The sequence below is a fragment of the Phyllostomus discolor genome, chromosome X, assembly GCF_004126475.2.
Source record: "Phyllostomus discolor isolate MPI-MPIP mPhyDis1 chromosome X, mPhyDis1.pri.v3, whole genome shotgun sequence".
NCBI lineage: Eukaryota > Metazoa > Chordata > Mammalia > Chiroptera > Phyllostomidae > Phyllostomus > Phyllostomus discolor.
The window spans coordinates 82287367-82307058 of record NC_050198.1 but is presented as its reverse complement, the minus strand read 5'-3'; the positions used below and the strand labels follow the sequence as shown (position 1 = coordinate 82307058).

Below are 19692 nucleotides of genomic sequence, written 5' to 3'. Positions count from 1 at the left end.
GTTTGTGTTATTTGCCATAAACCAGGTACAACTAACTGCTAAAAAGTCAAAGGGGAGAGGCAAGGGCTGGGATTACAACCAGCTGTGGTGATTAAAGATGCATTCCTGTGAGATATGCTATTTGAGGTTTTCTTTGAAAAAGGGATAGGAAGATATTCCAGGGACATTGGCTACCCTGAACAAAGATAGAGGGAGGAAACTTTGATGTGTATTTGGGGAGTTGAGTGTTAAGTCAGTCTGTGAAGCATAGAGCTTGTGTTGGCAGAGAAGTAGCCTCAAAAGTCATTGTGGAGTTTAAACTTTATTTTGTAAATCTGAGTGATCTGACAGTGTTTTAATAGTTGACATCATCAGTCTATGCAAGATGAGTTGGTAGAGCAAAGAGTCTGGCAAGAGGGGGACCTGTGAGACAGCTGTTTAAGTATTGAAGGTATGAAATAATAAGAATTTAAATTAGCTGGTGGCAGTGGGAAGGGAAAGCCAGTGATGGAGTTGAAATACTGCTCAAATCAATGTAGTTAAGTAAGAGGAGATTAACATTCTATTCCAGCCTACCGCTGTTGTGTTTAATATCTGATCTGACATACTTACTTTGGTTTTACATTAGAAGCTGTCTTGTTTACCACTGTATCTTTTGTGGCTAACACATATAGCACATATTAGGATTTTACAAATTGTATTGAAACATGAGCTTATTGAATCAGTTTGAGAAAGGGAAACTAAATATGGGGTCCCCTGTAAGGTACCCAGTCATCTCTCCATCTGCGTTTATACTTCCACTCCCAGTTCCATTTTTACTTAAATATGAGTGAAAATTGTACATGCTTATTTGCCTACTTTCCTCATTCAACCACATTTTAACCTAGATTTGATGACCTACAGACTGCTCATCTTTGAGAATTTAATTGTTGCTTAGTATTATAGAAATGTTCTTTGGACAGACACCCTTGAATACTCTCCAACTGTTGCATTTTGAATACTTTTACCCTATATATGGATTTTAAAAACTTTTGCTGAGTGGCCATTGCTAAATATTATTTTAGAGTAATAATTGTGATAATAAAGTAATATTCAAGCATTATTTTTTGACTTAAAATGTTTGAAATTGAATTTCACAGCAGATGGCTAGCTTGTTAATCAAGGTATTCTTGGAAGCAAGCTTAGTGTTAATAAGGTCATTCTGAGTCAAGTATAAAGTCATAATATGCAGGAAAGAGTTTTATGTAAAAGGTGACTACCTACTCTAATAAAAATATATTTAAAGTTTAATTACTAGCTATCACTCTGAATGTGTAGTGATATTTTCAAAGTCCAATAAGTTTGATCATAGAAAGGCAAAGAAAAATTCTCATAGAGAGAGCTCATGGATTGACATTTTAAATAAACTTCAATAGGGCCCTCAATAACTAGAAATTAATCTAAGCAATCTACTTTTAAAATAATGAGTAAATAAAAAATGGGAAAGTAATTTCAAGGTGTTATTTTAAAAATAATCTCTAGACTTATTAGCTACATCTTGGAGTGTGCTATTAGCTCAGTCTTTTATACCATTTTCATCTTCTTCTCCATTTCTGCATAGTTATTTCTGTTTTTCATAACACATGACCCTGAGGCCTTGAGAGCAGTCCTCAGTAATCAAAATATGATTCAGGTTTGCATAACTGATTCTACTTTCAGATACAGGAAAGTTACCTAGGACATTTTAGAAAAATAAGGAAAGAAACAATCTTGGCTTTTGTAAATAACACTACCTCAGTTTTCTTCAGATAGAGTCCCATCAGTAAAAGAGTGGATAGAAAAGTTGTGGTGCATTTACACAATAAAATACTAGCCAGCCACAAAAAAAAGAAGGAAATCTTACCCTTTGCAACAGCATGGGTGAACATGGAGAGTATTATGCTTAATGAAGTAAGCCACACAGGGAAAGACAAATACCATATGGTTTCACTTATGTGTGGAATCTAATGAACAAAATAAACTAGTAAAAAAATAGAAACAGACTCATAGATCACAGCTAGAGAGAGCAGACTGACAGCTGTCAGAGGGGAAGGAGGCTGGAGGCTGGGTGAAAAAAGTGAAGGGATTAAGCAAAAAAGAAAACTTGTAGACACAGACAAAATACAGTGATTATCAGAGGGTAAGGGGGTTGGGAGGAGTTAGGAGAGGATAAAGGGGAAATAAATGGTGATGGAAGGAGAATTATCTTGAGGTGGTGAACACACAATACAATATGCAGATAATATATTATAGAATTGTACACTTTAAACATATATACTTTTATAAAACAATGCCACCCCAATATATTCAATAACATTTGTAAAAGAAACTTAAAATGATTTTAACTATTTAGCAGCATTCAGCTGATGTCATTAATATTTTAATAATATATATAATTGTGACTTGCATGTGCTAATAGGCTACTGACACCTAAAACTAAACCAAGACTCTCTCTCACTTTTCCAAATTCTGAAGAGCTCACTCAGATGATATATGACATTTACTGCATCTTTGAAATATTAGTGATAAGACATATTTAATCATATTTCACTTGTTTCTCCCCCAATTTTCCGATTTACCCACCAAAGAACATAAGAAAAAGTGATATTACTTCCAAGTTGGAGATTGTAGAGAAAAAGGAAAGTAAGTGGAAGGAAGGAAGGAAGGAAGGAAGGAAGGAAGGAAGGAAGGAGAGGGGGGAGGAAAAGAAAAGAGAAAAAAAGAAAAGAAAGAAAAAAGTTTGGAGACACCTATTAAGAAAAGCTTTTCATTTTGAAATATTTCAGCTCCAATAATAACATATTTGAAACAAAACTAGGATGAAGATGTAATGAATAAAATAACATACTAGTAAAAATGTGAAAGAGAAGGTAAGACTCCCCAAAGAGACAATTATTTATGCCATTTTTATTATTCATTTTCCACTATAAAATCCTCATCTTTTCTTGAAGCAAAAGTGAAGAAGAGCTATGCTTAATTATGGCTCAGGGAATTGTTACTCTTCCTATCAACCTTGCTCCTACTCCTCAATAGCACCACTAAATGCACTCCTAGTTATCTTTGATTTCTACCACACAGTGTCTCTTTTTTATTATGGATGTTTATTTATTTATTTTTATTTTATTATTTTTTTTATCTTGTTGTTCAAGTACAGTTGTTTCTTTGATTTCTGTCCAGTAAGCCAAGTACTAGAGCCCCTTCCAGCAACATTCTTTATGCTTCTTCAATTTCAGGAGAGATAAGATATGTAAACTCCTTGTGGGCAGGTTCCATGTTCTGTTTTTCTTTATGTCTTCTACAGTATCTTTCTACAGAGAGCTGCTTATTAACCAGTATGCTTTCTTTTATACATGCCCTATTTACTATGGTTGCCAGAAAGCTCAGAGCTACTGCTCAGCTGAAACAATTCAACTTAGTCTAGATTTTTGATGTTTTTCTATGTATTTGTTGCTCTTATCCCACCTTCACCATTATATCCCTCTTACTCTTCAGGCTTATGATAATGCTCTTACTGGAAGTATTTCTTTCTTGTAAGTTATTTCAAGGTTTTCTGGAAGAATGTAGTTGCATAATTAGAGAAAGAACAAGGGAAGGAGATAATTCTGTTTCTGTATTTCTTACTTGCAGGCTACTAAGCTATCTCAGTGTTTTGTTTTTTTTTTTTCTTTTTCTTTTTGACGTGTTAATGTATTGCAGGCATTCCAGTAATGCAAATGGGGGGCTTCAGTTTTAATAGGCTTCCAGCGATATTCACAAGTAAACCAAGTGCTGCTGAAACTACTCTTAAAACATAAACAAACGAGTAAAGAATACTTGGAACTCTTTAGATGTATTTTCTTTACATTTAAAAGGATATAGTGTTGTATGAAGATGTACTGCTCTCTTACTGCATCCCTGAAGGGTACAACAGATGAACTTTGGATTCAGTGCTTGCTTTGAGGTCTGGGAATCTATTGATACTTCAGCTTCTGTTTGTCCATGCTGAAATGCCATGATCAGCACTGGATTTTTTGCTTAGTTGATGTGAAAAGTATTTCCCTTTTTGCTTGTCTTTTCCCACATATTTTGGTGGGGGTGGGGAGTAAGGAGAAAAGATAATGCTTACAATTTAGTATGGTTTGTGCAGTAAGTAAAGGTATTAATTTATTGGAAAATTGAGGATAATTTACTATGAAATCCTTTATCTGCTTAAATTTAGGCACACAGAGAACATTTAGAAAAACACTCTAGGGAGATTTGTATAGCAAATGTAAGTAACATGTCCAGCAAAGCTCTTATATATTTAATAGCACTCACTACTCTGTAAACAGAAAATGAATGTTTCTGAGGAGTAGTGGAGTAGAATTTTGAGAAGCCTAGTCCTTTTCATTTTATTTCTTTTTGTTGTTGTTCATTACTTGGACTGGCCTTCTTTTATATGACTGCTAACATCATTACTGAGGTCGGAGATGTGGAATTAAGACATCAAAATCACCTGACCTTTTAGAAATTGAATTATCAGTAACATAAGAAAATGCTTAGTAAACAAGATATCCATTGTTGGATGAGATAGTATCCCTATAGAGCAGAGCTTCTCAGAGTTGTTGGCAGACTAGCAGCACCAGCTCTACCTGGGAACTTGTTAGAAATATAAATTCTCAGGTCCCACCCCAGAACTGCTGAATCAGAGACTCTGGGGGTGGGTCTAAGAGTCTGTGTTTTAAGAAGCCCTGCTGATGATTCTGATGAACACTAAAGTTTGAAAATCATTGGTTTAGAGAAAACCATGCCAGTCCAGAAAAGTATCAACAAAGGAGTATATTTCTCAGTTTTAGAATTCTCAGCAGTTTGTCCCTCAATGCTTTTTCATTCTTTTTTCCCTACATTGTTTTTTTTTTTTTAAATAGCCTGATTCTTGAGTTACTGTTTATGTTCAGATCTGATGGAAAGAAAGTGGTACCTTTCCTGGAAGATTATATCTTCAGGAAGCTTGAGAAGCTTGTTATGTTTCTCACCCCCATGAAGTACCACAATGCTTTATTACCTAATAAGTCTTAATTAGAGATAAGGCTCTGAAACATACTGCACAAAAAACAGCAGTTTTAATGTTTAACCCAACATGTCTAAAAATTCTTTGACCACAGAACCCTATTTTTGTGGAGCATATAGAAACTCCTTATGGAGCATTACATCATAGGTGGTTGGGCAAGAATAACATCATTGTCTAAATGTATGAAACTAAAAAGAAAAAAAGTATTTTTCTTATTATAACCCTTTAGAAATATTAGTAACTTTTTAATACCCCAAGAGCACTGTTGTAGGTGTTTCTAGCTGCTACAAGTGGCCTTTCAAAATTTTGTATGCAATAAGTGTGGGGACATAAAAGTGTATACATAGATATAATATGTATTGTGTGTGTATTAGCTATAATGTGTATTTTATATTTATAATGTGTATTATATATTTATTAGTTTTTAATAGAAATACATATGTATGTACATATTATGTTATACATTCAAACATGTTTCACATTTATATGAGTCAGTCTTGGCTTTTAAGTGGTTGGCACACTGAGATAAAAATTAAAAAAGGAAAAATCAGTTCAAAAACTTACAGTTTTATAATGAGATTCAATTTTAATATTTCACCAATTTACATAAATAGTATTCAAAATCTTTTTGCTAAAATTAATTACTTGTTAGCATTTTAAGCATCATTAACATCTCATTGTCTATTATTTGTTTTGTTTTATCCTCCTAACTTACCAGAAAAACATTACTTGCTTGATTAATACATGTTATAAATAAAATATAACACCAGTTTGGAAAAATGAAAAAATTTAAATGTATCAGCTACAAAGTGTGATGCTCCAAAACTTACTTTAAATAAGGAATATTTATTCATTATGATTCTAAAGTGAATTTTCATTATGAGAGACCTTAAAGTAAGAAGATTGTGATGGTAGAAATGTGTCTCTTGATTAGATAAATGTGTCTCCCTAAGTAAGCACTGGCTTATTGCCAGTTGAAAAGGGAGCAATAATTCTTTTATCTTTTCAGTTATTTGCAAGGATAAGATTAAAGCCCGAATCGGCTTCTTTATCCTCTGTTCTTTCACCTATCATACCACTGAGCTGTGGGAGCAACTGTTAACAAAATTCAGTTCTAAGAAGAGAAATGTCCTTGGTTCTTTACATTGTGTAAGTTCCTTCTCTAGGCACATGGAAATTTATAATACTCACAATATCAAGACTTACTCATATAATAATTCATTACTCTTGTGGAGAGGTAAAGTGGTAAAACCAAGATTGTAATCTGTCATATTTTTCATACTTAATTCACAGTCGCAGTTTTAATTCTATTTAAAAAACTAACAAAGAGAAATAAATATAATATTTTTACATTTTGTACTAATGTTATTTTCAAAAATACTAAATTTCACTTTTTCTTTTTATTAATTCAAAGAACCTCTTAGGTATTAGGGACAGAAATTATTCCCAGAAAAACTGATTAACAGAATTGGAATTTAGCCATGATCTAAAGGTAATCAGAATCCAGGGCACTTAAATCCCAGTCTAGCATTCTCTTTAATAAAATACTGAATTTATATTAAAATTTAGACTTATCCCTGCTTTGTCTAGGAACAAATACATGAAAAGTCAAAGTATTAATAGCCTATGCTGTGATTCCAAACAGTTGATTCATTTCAACACAGGATTTGTTATTAATGTTATTTTCTCTATCATACTGTCTTTTAAAGTATAAGTATGCTTTTGGGTTCTGCATGCTCAATTTTCCAATTGCTTTTTATAAGATCCAGGTTCCCTACTATCATTAGCAAATATCTATAACACCTTGTTTTTAGAAAGCTGTGGAAAAAAACCTAAATGATAAGTTATATTGAATAGAATTAATGTGTTTATATTATTGAAGTGTTTACCTGATGTATCCATATATTGATTTGTATGTGAAGTCTTAAGTAATATATACTTAACCATAAATAAATTGGCAATATAAAAAAGAAATAAACATAACTCTTGTTTATAGCATACATTTGAAGCACTGAAAAAATCAAACCCTAGTTCCCAGGCCCACAAATCATCACCCTACTTTGCAGCATCTCAAAGTATATACATTCTCTGCTCACTTAAATCAAATCACTACTACTGAGTTTTTGGTTTTGTAGTCTTTTGTGAAGTGGTCTGTGTAGCGTATGTGAATTCTCATTTGCCTATGCTCTTAGTGGAATGAAATGCTTCAGAAAAACACTTTGTACTACTTTGTGATAAAGGTTGATCTTTTGTTTTTGGAGATTTTCTCGGTGATAGTGTTGAAGCTTCAACACTCGGACATGTGTGGTCTGAGTAAACCTGCTCCTAAATGCCATTACTTTGTTTTTAAAAGATTCTCCTTTTAGTGTGGTAATGACAGTCACAAAATGCACACAACCGACTCTTTCACTGAACCCCACTTCCATCCATTCTCTATGTCCATTGGGTTTTGCTGGACTGTTCTTTTGTTAGGTCATGGTTGTTTGTGTTTAAATTCTCCTAACCCAACTCCTGATAATATGACAGACAGTTCTTCTCCCAAATGAACTGGCAAAATTCTACTGCACAAACATTTAATAAAAAGCTGAGCTAAGAGAGGATGGGTTCGTACTAATTGTTCTGCTTCAGTGAGGATGAAAGACTTAATGCATATAAAGCACTTTGAACAGTGCCCAGCACATGGTAAATACACAATAAAGTTAGCTGTGATTATTCAGGTGGATGTGCTGTAAAAAAAGAAAGGCCATTCAATTACCTTGTCTTATTCTTTTTCAAGTTGTCCAAGATCCCTAGATACTTAACAAAAACATTGTATTTTCCATAAATTTTAAATAGTTTCTGGACATACCTCACAGGAAATTGATGTAAAATATTTGTCATAATCTTAAAGGGGAAACAGTGGCCTGGACAGTAAAAATATTTGAACTAGTTCATTTCTCAGGTTAGTTAATGTCAAAGTATTGTGGGGTAATAGTTTGCTGGTTAGGAATGTGAGCTCCAAGCCCAAAGCACCTCAGTTCTAATTCCAGCTCTGCTACGTTAGATCTGTCACCTTATATGTGTTTCTGTAACTCTCTGTGCCTCAGTTCCTCAGTAAAACACTGGCCTCCTAAGGCTGTTTATTGTGAAGATTAAATGAGGTAATGTAAATAAAGCACTTTGAACAGTGTCTAGCACATGATAAATACATAATAAAGTCAGTTGTTATTATTCAGGTGGATTCAGTGTGGAAAAAACATGCAAACCAGATCACAGAGTTCTATGAATCCCTTAAAGGGGTTTGTCATTATGACCATTTTCAAGATATTAATGGAAAATATAATTTTATGGAGGCCTCAACCTGGTCTCTAAATTCATGTCATTAATTGTCATATGCCAAGTAACATAAACTAAAACAGTATATACAATTTTTCTCCAGCACACTCATAAATGGTCAGAATTAGTTCACTTCTAAAGGGTCATTTGATCTCATATACTAGAGTCTAGTATATAAAGTCAATGTAAAACATGAAACAAAATAAAACCAGTTAAATGGTCCAGTTATATTTAGTACAAAAACAAGTTTAAAACTTTGGCACAACATTTTACACTACCTTTATTCCATTATATCACTTTATAAAATATGTTTTTCTAGAATTAAATTTTATTTGTCTCATATAAGAAACACACAAACTGGGCTTTTTATTTTTCAGAAAGACATGTTTTCTGAAGCTTTCTAATTTTATTCTAATTTTCAGGTAAGGCACAATTAAGCTAGAATAGATCCATTTTTTTTTCCTCACTAAAATAAGGAGTTCACTAATTACAAGGCACCGATTAAACTGTCACTATGACCCTTAAAACCTTTTTGTGGTTAATATAGAGAGTATATGTTTTTAAAGAACACTACACCTTTATAAGCACATTATTCTCCCAATAGCTCTTGTTCCAGTTGTTGAAACTGACTTGAGGAGTTCAATGAACAGATTTTAAAATTACTAATTAACTTTTTCTGTTCTTTGCTTTGCTTTATTTTTCCTTGTTTTAGATTTGGAGATAGACATTCTTTACTAGAGGTCATATTTCACATTCTTCTCTGTAAGGGTATGACACTTTATGGTTGAGGGATGGATTTATTTTAAAACATAAACCTCCACTTATCATTTTATCTTCTTTAAACTAACCCCATTTCTAGTCACATTGTTTGTGGATAGCCTTGTTTAGTTCTTTAAATACCAGGAACAGTTTCATCATCATCAAATATTAACTTCTCACTGAAAGCAGGTGAGCTTAACAAGGTTACTATATTTACTAAGTTAGAGTGAGAGGGGATCATTTAAAAATATACAGGGTCCAGGGCAAATACCACCCCTTTTTATTACAAAATCGTAAGCATGTAATTCTGTAACATAACAATGTCACACTCAAGCATACCATGTGACATTTTAAGTGACATGTTCAAATTAAAACTATAAATTATTACATCCATATTATTACCCTACCAACCACACTCAAGCAGGCATTACTTCTGCTTGACCCTGTATATGCTTTAAAAAGTAATCATAGTAATTTTATCTAGAACTTTGTCAATTCCATTCAAATCTCTGAAACATTCTGAATGAAACTTAATATACTTGGTAGATATTCAGGCTAAGCAAAATAGATCTTTATTTTTAAAAGAAAAAATATTTATATCAATAAATTGCAATCTTTTATGTCTCCAGAACAAAACAAACATAAAGTTTGCCTAATTTTCAGATGATGCTTTGAAGAACCACTTGGTTAAAAAAAAAAACACTTTATTTAAATACAAAATACATTTGGAGTTTGGAACTTTTGGTGGTGGGGTGGTTGTCTGATACTTTAAAATGCCTACAGTTTTCATAACAAGTTAGCACAAAGGTTTCAACAAGACTTTTTTTTGGTAATAAAAATATATTACCATTAACAAAATGTAGATGCACTCTGTGCCTCAAAATATTTTAATAACAGTCCATGCCACAAGTAAAACTTTCTGCTTGGAAATTGCACATTTGGTGTTAGCTTGGTAGTTGGGTAGGAGCATGAGGAAAATACTTTTTAAAAAGTGGGTGCATTTTGCTCTGTTTGGGGTTTGAAACATGATTTCACACTCAGGAGTTTAGCAGACCCTGTAAATAGCCATTTTGATGCCATACTTCTAATTTCCTTTATCTGAAAGAAGATGTATGTTTAGCAAAAGAGGGACTGATTTTCATCTTCATGCCTCTAATTTCAAAATGAAGAGGTAAATCAATAACTATACCTGCCCTTTATATAACCTTTAGGTAGAGGGGTGTCTGGGTATAGAGTTGTAATTATTTAATTTATTCTTAGCAGCATGTTGAACCCTGCAAAGATAAGCTGTTTAAATCAAAAATAATCAGTACCTTTCTCACCTTATACTCTCCTTACAATTTTGCAAGATATTTGTGTAAATTCAACTCTTCTTTTTAACTTGCTTTTTACTTAAAGACAGGAAATTTAATTTTGCCAAGTGGAAAACCCAAGGTTTAAGTTGAGTGCAAAGCTAAGACCCTTAGGAATTGAGGGGATTGCCAAATACATTCTTAACTTCCCAAGTTTTAATGCAGTTAAAACTCACTTGAGACCCTTAAGTCATGGGAAACCTAAGGTAACTGGCTTGGGTTCAAGGGACAGAAGTCATAGTTTGACAGAGAAATCCAGTTTGACAGAGAAGACTCAAAATTGTAACTTCAGAAGTTGCTTGACAAAGATTCAAATAAAAGAAGAAAGCCTCAGTGGCCATTTGCAAATATCTGACAGAACTTACAGCTTTTGCAAGCATTGTTGGGAAGATGATTGTGGAATCTTTCTTTGTAGCAATCATAGGAAAAACCCCACCATCTTGTTACTTTTTGGGAAATCAAGTAAGCAGATCTTCAAATAATGTCATTTTGTTTTAAAGTTGATGAGGGGGAAAAATTGATTTCCTGGCCAGGGCCACTATCTCTGTGGTGTTTGTGTATTCTCCCCATGTCTGTGTGGGTTTCCTTCCACAGAAACTGCAGTTTCCTTCCACATCCCAAAGATGTGCATGTGACATGAACTGGCATGTCTACATGGTCCCAATCTGAGTGAGTATGGGGTGTGAGTGACCCTATGATGGAAAGGTGTCCTGTCTAGGGTGGGTCTTGCCCTGTTCCCTGAGCTGCTGGAAGAGGCTGTGGCCACCTCAGATCCTGAACTAAAATAAGGATACTGGAAAAGCATTCTCTCACTTGTTTTTTCTTCATCTTTCTTACATGTATGTATAGCTCCCATTTATTTTCGTGTTTATTATTAGAAGTTTTTCAGTGTCTTTTTTTAGAAGTATGGTGATGTTTTTGTGATCAGAAATATGCCATAGGAACTTAACTCTTCTTTACATCAGTTAGCTCTGGTAAAATTGGATTCCTTATACATTATTTCTCTTAAATGCTCAGTTTCCAAGAACCTAACAACAATAAGTGAGGACTTACTATATAAGAAAAATGTTAAATGTCATTTGAATGGAAGATGCAGTTATTTGGAGTTTACTATATTTTCCTGTTTAGGGGAGAAATACAAATGAAAAGTATGAAGCAAAACTAACTTGACTTATAAAATGCTACAGGGCTTGGTTTGAACTTTAGTAGGAAGGAGTTGAAATAAATCAGTATTTTCACGAGGGTACTCTAATGAGATACGTTAAAAGGTGTTTTATGAAAAAAGAAGGATAGTTTCTGTGATTAAGCTATGCTGGGAAATTCTGAGTTAATAAGAGTAAGCAGTTTTTTTTTTCACTGTAGGACAGATAAGAGACAACCTTTACCATGATCTAGTGGGTTGTCAGTCTCCAAAAGAAGAATATACTTTGCCATTTCTTGCAAGTATTTAACCAGGAAACTCGGTTCCTAAGGCTTCTTGGGAATAGTGGTCTGTGGTACATAGTCTGGTAAATTCTGGACTAAATGATCTCTGTGATCTGACATGTTTATTATCATATAAACTTCTTCAACGTAGTACAATTTCATTCTTTCTGACTGTACTAATTATTAATCTTTAATAATTCAAGTGAAGAAGTCTTTATTCTTACTACACTTGATCTTAGCAAAAAGGCCGAGAAGCGATGAAGTCTTTATTCTTAATGAATAAAAATAATTTCAAGATTCTGTCTAGAAACTAATTCTTAAATGTTCAAAATTACCATTTTGTGATATACATATTCTGTTAAGTGGAGCTATTATGGGTTGCCATTTTTCCTAAACATATTATTTTGTTCATTAGAATTAACCATGCCCCTCTACTTCTCCCTGTCTTTTAATGTGCGTAATCAAAGGTTGAGTGAAAAAGAAATCTATGCAAATAATGGCTATTCATGCTATTTTTGCATGTTTTGAATATGTATCTGCATAGATTTTATGTGTGCATAGAGAAAAATGATGCTTAAGCAGTCATTTTCCTGGACTTCAATGGATGACTGTTGCTTGAATTTTAGTATTCCACAGAGAAGCTTGTAAAAAATTAATCTGCCCTCCTCACCTTTCCACACTCATGTAAAAACCTTAAAAACATAAAAGTCTTATCTTCTCCCCGTAGTAGTTTATAAGTTCAAAAATTTTGTAAAAATTTAGAGTCAGTAGTTACACTTGGTGGTCACTCACCATGCCTGTCTTTGCCCTAACCTAAAGGAGGAGTTCTGGCAGGCATCAAAGTCATTTGAATATACACTTGCACCACTCCGAGTGGGAAAGCTGAGTGGCTGACAGGGTTGGAAGCCATGTGAAGCTTTTTGTGGGAGGAGCCACGGAATAAAAAACTGCTTTCCCCAACAGTCAACTTCCTTAAATTCCTTGTAGCTGGTCAGGTAAGCTGGGACTGAGCGTGCCTTCTGGTTTGCTCTGGGCAACTAACTGAAGGCCAAATAGAACCTGGGCTGATTCCATGGACAGGGCGGCTTACAACTTTAAGGTAAAGGAGGTAAATTGAGTTTTGGAGAATTTGACTCTATTTAGCTCAATTCACCAGGGTAGAAGAATAAATGGGGAGAGGGTTGAGAGATAATATATTGTATTGAGCATACTTATACTAAAAAGTTATTCACTGTTTATCTGAATTTCAAATTTGATTGGGAGTCCTGTATTTTCTTTTGATATATTTGGCAACCCTAGCCAGGATTCCAGGGAGAAGCCCTAGCCTGAAAGAAAGAGTGCAAGTAGCTGGTGTCTCCCTTGTCTTTGTTCTAAATTGCTTTGGTAGGTGACTGGATTGGGTATCTAGAAAAGGTAAGTGAGGGAACCCTAAGAGCAGATTTAACTCACTAAGGGCCGAAAGAAATAACCTTTTATGTTGTTTCATACAAACTCTATGTAGTAAGTAGATTTTTAAGTTGCATGATTTTTATGTGTATTTTATTTCCTGGAATAACAAATCGAATGTCATTATTTTTCTTTCCTTTTTTTTCCCTGTATTTTAATGACATTTTATGTTCTGCCATTAACTACTTTAAAGACAACTTCCATGAATACTTACATCAGAAATGCCTCTGACTTTTGGTGACTTAGTACCAGTATACTTCAATTGTCTCTGGGTTTTAATTTCATTCCTATTGGCTGTTCTGTAAATGGAGATGCTTGAGGAGCTTATTATTGAACAGATATTCAGTTAATATTTTTCTAAAGTGATTGAAGGCATTTGATTAGATCAGCAGGGGGATTAGGGAGGGGGCAAGAAGCATATTTGGAGTAGTGGTGAGGTAGACTTAGTTACACTGTGAACAGCAACTATAATTTTTTGTTATTAGCCCTTCAAAATTTTTTGAGTAAAAATTATTTCAAAATAAATGTTTAACACGAATGCAGCTAAATGTGTGTCTTGAAGTACAGGGGAACATTTTTCTTGTTAGAAGTCAGTATATGCAATAGAGATCCACAAGAAGGCCCCACCTATGTGATTATCCCAAAGCCAGTTATTCCACCTTTGTCCAAGTAGCTTCTGGGAATTTGACTTGCAGCTTGTTCAGAGAAATGTAGGGTGGGGGTTGAGCAGCTTGAGAAAGCTGTGTATTCTAAGCCAGACCCGGAAATACACTGCTCCCCTTGGGCAGGCCTAGATGCTCTTTAAATATAGTCTGTTGTAGGTTCCTTTACTCAGCTCTGTGGGGCCCCATATCCTGGGGGTTCTTGTGACTACATATTCCTGGAATTAGACCAGAGTTAGTTTCTGCGTGCCTCATGGATTCCTGACACTTCTGGTTCAGTTATACTAAATTACCAGAATTTTTCAGCCATATGGTCACATACACCTCTGAGTATATATTCATAGCAAAAAAACAAAAGCAAAAATAGAAAAGATACAAATTAATTATTTTCTGGGCCTGAATAGAAAGAATAACGGTTCATTTGCAACAGACAACCAGGAACAACCTCAGTCATGTGTTGGCGATGATCTTGGAGGAAGATAAAAGACCTTATGAAAAAAATAGCAAGAGAAAGAATTAGGCTTCTAAGGCAGACTTACTGTTAAGCCCTGTAAGATTATTTTCACAAAGTTTATTCATTCATTCAGCAAACTTTTATGGAGTGGCCAGTATTAACCAGGCATAAGAAACATTCCTGGAGATTCAAAGATGAGGAAGATATAACCCTGCCTTTAGATAAGCTCAAAGTCTAATGGGGAGATAGGCATGCAAACAATTTATCACAGTGTACACAGTGATAAGTTCAACCATAAAACTGAGTACAAGGTACAGCTGGAGGCACAAAAGAGGGAGAGATAAATGGTAGTGGGGGTGGGGAGATGGGCTCAGGAAAATTTTTACAGAGGAAGAGTCATTTGAACTGAAAATCCATATTGGGTAGTGAGAATGTCAAAACTTGGCTCCTGTCCCTACTGTGCTGCTTATTAATTAGAGCAATCCACCTCATCTCTTTCTCTGTAAGATAAAGTTGCACAAGATGTTCCTTAAAATCTGTTTCAGCCCTAAATGTAATGATTCTGGTAAACAAGTTATCTTAGTGGGATATTTCAGAACAATGGTGTGATTGTTGAGCCTATTTCTCCATTCATCTTTTGAAAATTACAATTTGAAAGTTTTCTTGAGACCGATACACAAGAAAATTATTCCTCCCTCCTCCCACCTTCCTGCCTATTTGAACTTAGTGTTGTTTTGCTCCAAAGTCGTTGCCCTGTATATGTATATCAGTGCTGACTATAATGGGTGTGTGTACTTATCTGGCCCTCTGCATGGGGTCTATGTTCAGCCTCATTAATTTTGCCTTCAATATATTCAGGAAATGGTTTATTATAGATTTTTTTAAAATTCTTGTCTGCATCCAAAATTTAAATTAAAACTTGTACACAAGATTTTAAAGATGCTCTTCATACACACACACACACACACACACACACACACACATAGTTACTCATAGGTGGTTCAATATTGAAGGAGAAAATAATGCAGGCTGTTTTTATAAAGACTGAACTCTAAAAGGAAGAGTGTGGGGAATTTGCCATTAACATGCTAACATCTGGTTAATACTCAGTTTATCTAGATGTGGCTCATATGTAGCTCTTTCCGATAGTTCCTAGCCTTTAATAGGTCTGTAATGGTTGTGGGAACCAGGCAACCTGGTACATATAATTTGTAATTCTAAAATTGCTGTTACTTCTTTTGAGAGGCCATGTGTATGCTTGTAAGTAGGTTTCAGTGGAACAATATAAAATCAATAGAATTTTTTCATTTAATACATGATCATTTAAATAAATAACATTTTTTCTTTTCTTTTTTTAGATTTTATTCATTTTTAGAAAGAGGGATAGGGTGGGAGAAAGAGAGGGAGATAAACATCAATGTGTGGTTGCTTCTTGCACACCCCCTACTGGGACCTGGCCAACAACATAAGCATGCGCCCTGACCGGAAATTGAATCAGCGATCATTTGGTTCTCAGACCAGCACTCAATTCACTGAACCACACCAGCCAGGGCTCCCTCAATTTTCTTGATTGTTTGATACACTTTTATTATTCTTAGTCATATTATATTTTTAGAGACATTAATGAAAATTTGTCTAACTCTTCACTTTTAGGGTCGGTGTACTAGAGACAACTGCAAATACCTTCACCCTCCTCCACACTTAAAAACACAGCTGGAAATTAATGGACGGAACAATTTGATTCAACAAAAGACTGCTGCAGCCATGTTTGCCCAGCAGATGCAGTTTATGCTCCAAAATGGTCAAATGCCACCACTCGTAAGTCACAACATTGACTTTGAAAAATTGTATGTGTGCATTTTTTTAAAGAAGATATATCTACATTGGAATTACCTTGTAGAGTCTTTGGGAAGTTGGTTACAGGAGGATTTAGGAAACAAGCTAGTATTTTAATTGACACTACAAAGCTGTCTTGCATGTGAAGGGAGGCATCAAGTGTGTTCAATTTAGAATCTGGGTTGCTCAGTTAAGGCCTCTGTATAAACTTTTACAATTCTATGGTGGTGTGTGGAAGTCTACTTGTCTGTGGCCGTTGAAGACAAGCTTCATATATGTGTATAAGTTCTCCTATTAAAACTTGCCACCTATCAAAAAAATAAAATAAAATCTGGGTTGTATTTAAGCATGAGTTCTGTTTATAGGAGAATATTAATAAAGGAATAGGGACATTTTAAAATGAAGAGGAGGTTTGATTATTATTACATTATGTAAATATGCAAATTCTAGGATTTCAAACAGTCTTTGATGGTGGCTTTATTGTTACTTTTTAATAGACTTTTTATTTTGAAATAATTTCAGATTTAAAGAAAAATTTCAAGGTAGTAAAAGAGTTCCCATATTATCCTTCACCTAGTTTTCCCCACTGTTAATATCGTATATTTCCATGGTATTTTGTCAAAACTAAGAAAATGACATTTATACAGTACTATTTTTATTTTTATTTTTATTTTTTCCTGATTTCAACTTTTTTAGTTTAAATTATTTTATTGTTGTTAAATTACAGTTGTCTGTATTTTTCCCCACCACCCCCTCCAAACTCACCTCCCTCCCTTGCTTCCACCGTCCCTCTTGGTTTTGTTCATGTGTCCTTTATAGTAGTTCCTGAAAGCCCTTCCCCTCACTGTCCCCTCCCCTCTGGCTATTGTTAGATTACTCTTAATTTCAACGACTCTGGTTATATTTTGTTTGCTTTTTTTTTTATTGATTATGTTCCAGTTAAAGGTGAAATCATATGGCATTTGTCCCTCACCACCCGGCTTATTTCACTTAGCATAATGCTCTCCAGTTCCTAGTGCATTGTTGGTGGGAATGCAGACTGGTGCAGACACTGTAGAAAACAGTATGGAATTTCCTTAGAAAACTAAAAATGGAACTTCCTTTTGACCCAGCAATTCTGCTGCTGGGATTATAACCTAAGAGCCCTGAAACACCAGTCCAAAAGAACCTATACACCCCAATGTACATACCCACACAATTTACAATATCCAACTTCTGGAAGCAACCTAAGTGCCCATTAGCAAATGAGTGGACCAAAAAACTATGGTACATTTACAAAATGGGATTCTATGCAGCAGAGAGAAAGAAGGAGCTTATACCCTTTGTGACAGTATACAGTACTATTTTTTAAAGATTTTATCGATTTATTTTTAGAGAGAGGGGAAGGGAGGGAGAAAGAGATGGAAACACCTCTTGTGTAAGAGAAGTATCAATTAGTTGCCTCTCACATGCCCTCAAACGGGGGACCTGACCTGCAACCCAGGCATGTTCTCTGATAGGGAATTGAACCAGCAACCTTTCAGTTTGCAGAACAACACCCAGCCCATTGAGTCACACCAGTCAGGGATACACATCACTATTAACTAAACTCCAGACTTTATTCAGACTTCATCATTTGTGTACTCTTTCTGTTTTAGTGTCTAATGCAGGGTACCACCGTGCATTTATTTGAATCCTGTCTCCCCTCTCTCCTCTGGTCTGTGACCACTTTCCCTGTTTCCCACAACCTTGACAATTTTGAGGAATAATGGTCAGTGGTTTTAATTTAACCTAGCCACAGAGTTTCCCTTTGCAGAAAAGAATAAGGTTATATTATCATTCTGGACCAGTGTCTAGTATTTTTGTGGATCAGGGAGTTTAAATAAATTATTTTAAAAGCAATTTTGTCCTATTGAGAATTCATCTTGTCCTGCTACCTTAAACTAGAAGTTGCAGTTTGATCTTTCAGGGGGATTGAAAACTCCCTTTTCTACTGAATTCTAACAGGTCTCAACTTTAGTTCAGTGCTGTCTCATTCTAATTCCAGTTGGCCTACTTCCTGAACCATTAACAAAATACTAATTTGAAAAAGTCATCTTTATTTGTTACCCATTTCATCAGTGATTAATTAATAAACACACTGAAAGTTGAAAGATGTATATAGTATTTAGATCCAGTGAAAACATGGGAACCAACAAGGAAGCACACACCAAGGCATACCTTAATTGTATTACCCAAGATTAAAGATAAGGAGAGAATCTTAAAATCAGGAAGAGAAAAGGAGACAGTTACCTACAAAGGAGTGCCCATAAGACTATCAGCTGATTTCTCAAAAGAAACCTTGCAGGCAAGAAGGGGCTTCAAAGAAGTATTCAAAGTCATGAAAGGTAAGGACCTACATCCAAGTTTACTCTATTTAGCAAAGCTATAATTTAGAATGGAAGAGCAGAGGAAGTGCTTCCCAGATAAAGTGAAGTTAAAGGAGTTCATCATCACCAAGCCCTTACTATATGAAATGTTAAAGGGAATTATTAAAGAAAAAGAAGAAGATCAAAAATATGAACAGTGAGATGACAACAAATTCACAACTATCAACAACTGAACCTAAAAAAACAAAAACAAACTAAGCAAACAACAAGAACAGGAACAGAATCACAGAAATGGAGATCATATGGAGGGTTGTCAGACGAGGGGTGGTGGGGAATGGAGGGGGAAAAGTTACAGGGAATAAGTAGCATATTTATGGTAGGTAGAAAATAGACAGGGGGAGGTTAAGAATAGTATAGAAAATGTAGAAGCTAAGGAACTTACATGTATGACCCATGGACATGAATTAAAGGGAGGGAATGTGGGTGAGAGGGGTTGTACAGGGTGGAAGGGAACAAAGGGGAGAAATGGGACAACTGTAATAGCGTAATCAATAAAATACATTAAAAAATAAAATATCTTTAAAAAGAAAAAGAAAATACAGGCGCTGATAGCAGATTGACTATCTCATTAGAAAGTCAATCTTTAGAATTAAGGAGATATGTGTAATAGGACTCCCCTTAACTATTCCATGTTTATAGACAGTGCACCAAAAAAATGGTGGGGGCATTGATGCGTCATTAAAATTTTGCATTATGAGTCTCATTTTCCAGTATGTCTAGACATATTTAAGTTAAATAAATAGATTTTATATGCTATATTATTAGTTTGCCAAAAATATTTGCCTTGGAATTTATTGTTGATTAATTACATTATAAATTCATTCCCAGAAGATCACCAGTGAGTCCTCAGAGCTCCTCTGGCCTACAGGATTACTTTACATGGTTCAACTCCTTCAGACTCTTTCCTGGGCTTTTACACACTGAATAATTTCAGTTCCTTCCTGCTTCTAGAGGGGCAGGGACAAGAACATACACTAGATACTGAGACAGGTTAAACAAAGCCACAGAG

General features: G+C 34.8%; 1 protein-coding gene across 10 annotated transcripts in view; it reads left to right on the top strand.

The window, feature by feature from the left end:
* MBNL3 (muscleblind like splicing regulator 3) overlaps positions 1–19692 on the top strand; it is a 127115-nt gene that overhangs the window by 77604 nt on the left and 29819 nt on the right. For 7 of the 10 annotated variants that reach the window (XM_036016703.1, XM_036016704.1, XM_036016702.1 and 4 more), the window contains one exon: positions 16093–16257. In XM_036016703.1, coding sequence (XP_035872596.1) covers positions 16093–16257 — 165 coding nt within the window. Of the gene's footprint in view, positions 1–12795; positions 12986–16092; positions 16258–19692 lie in introns of those variants that run through there. The other 3 variants (XM_036016707.1, XM_036016709.1, XM_036016708.1) reach the window with 3 other exon arrangements.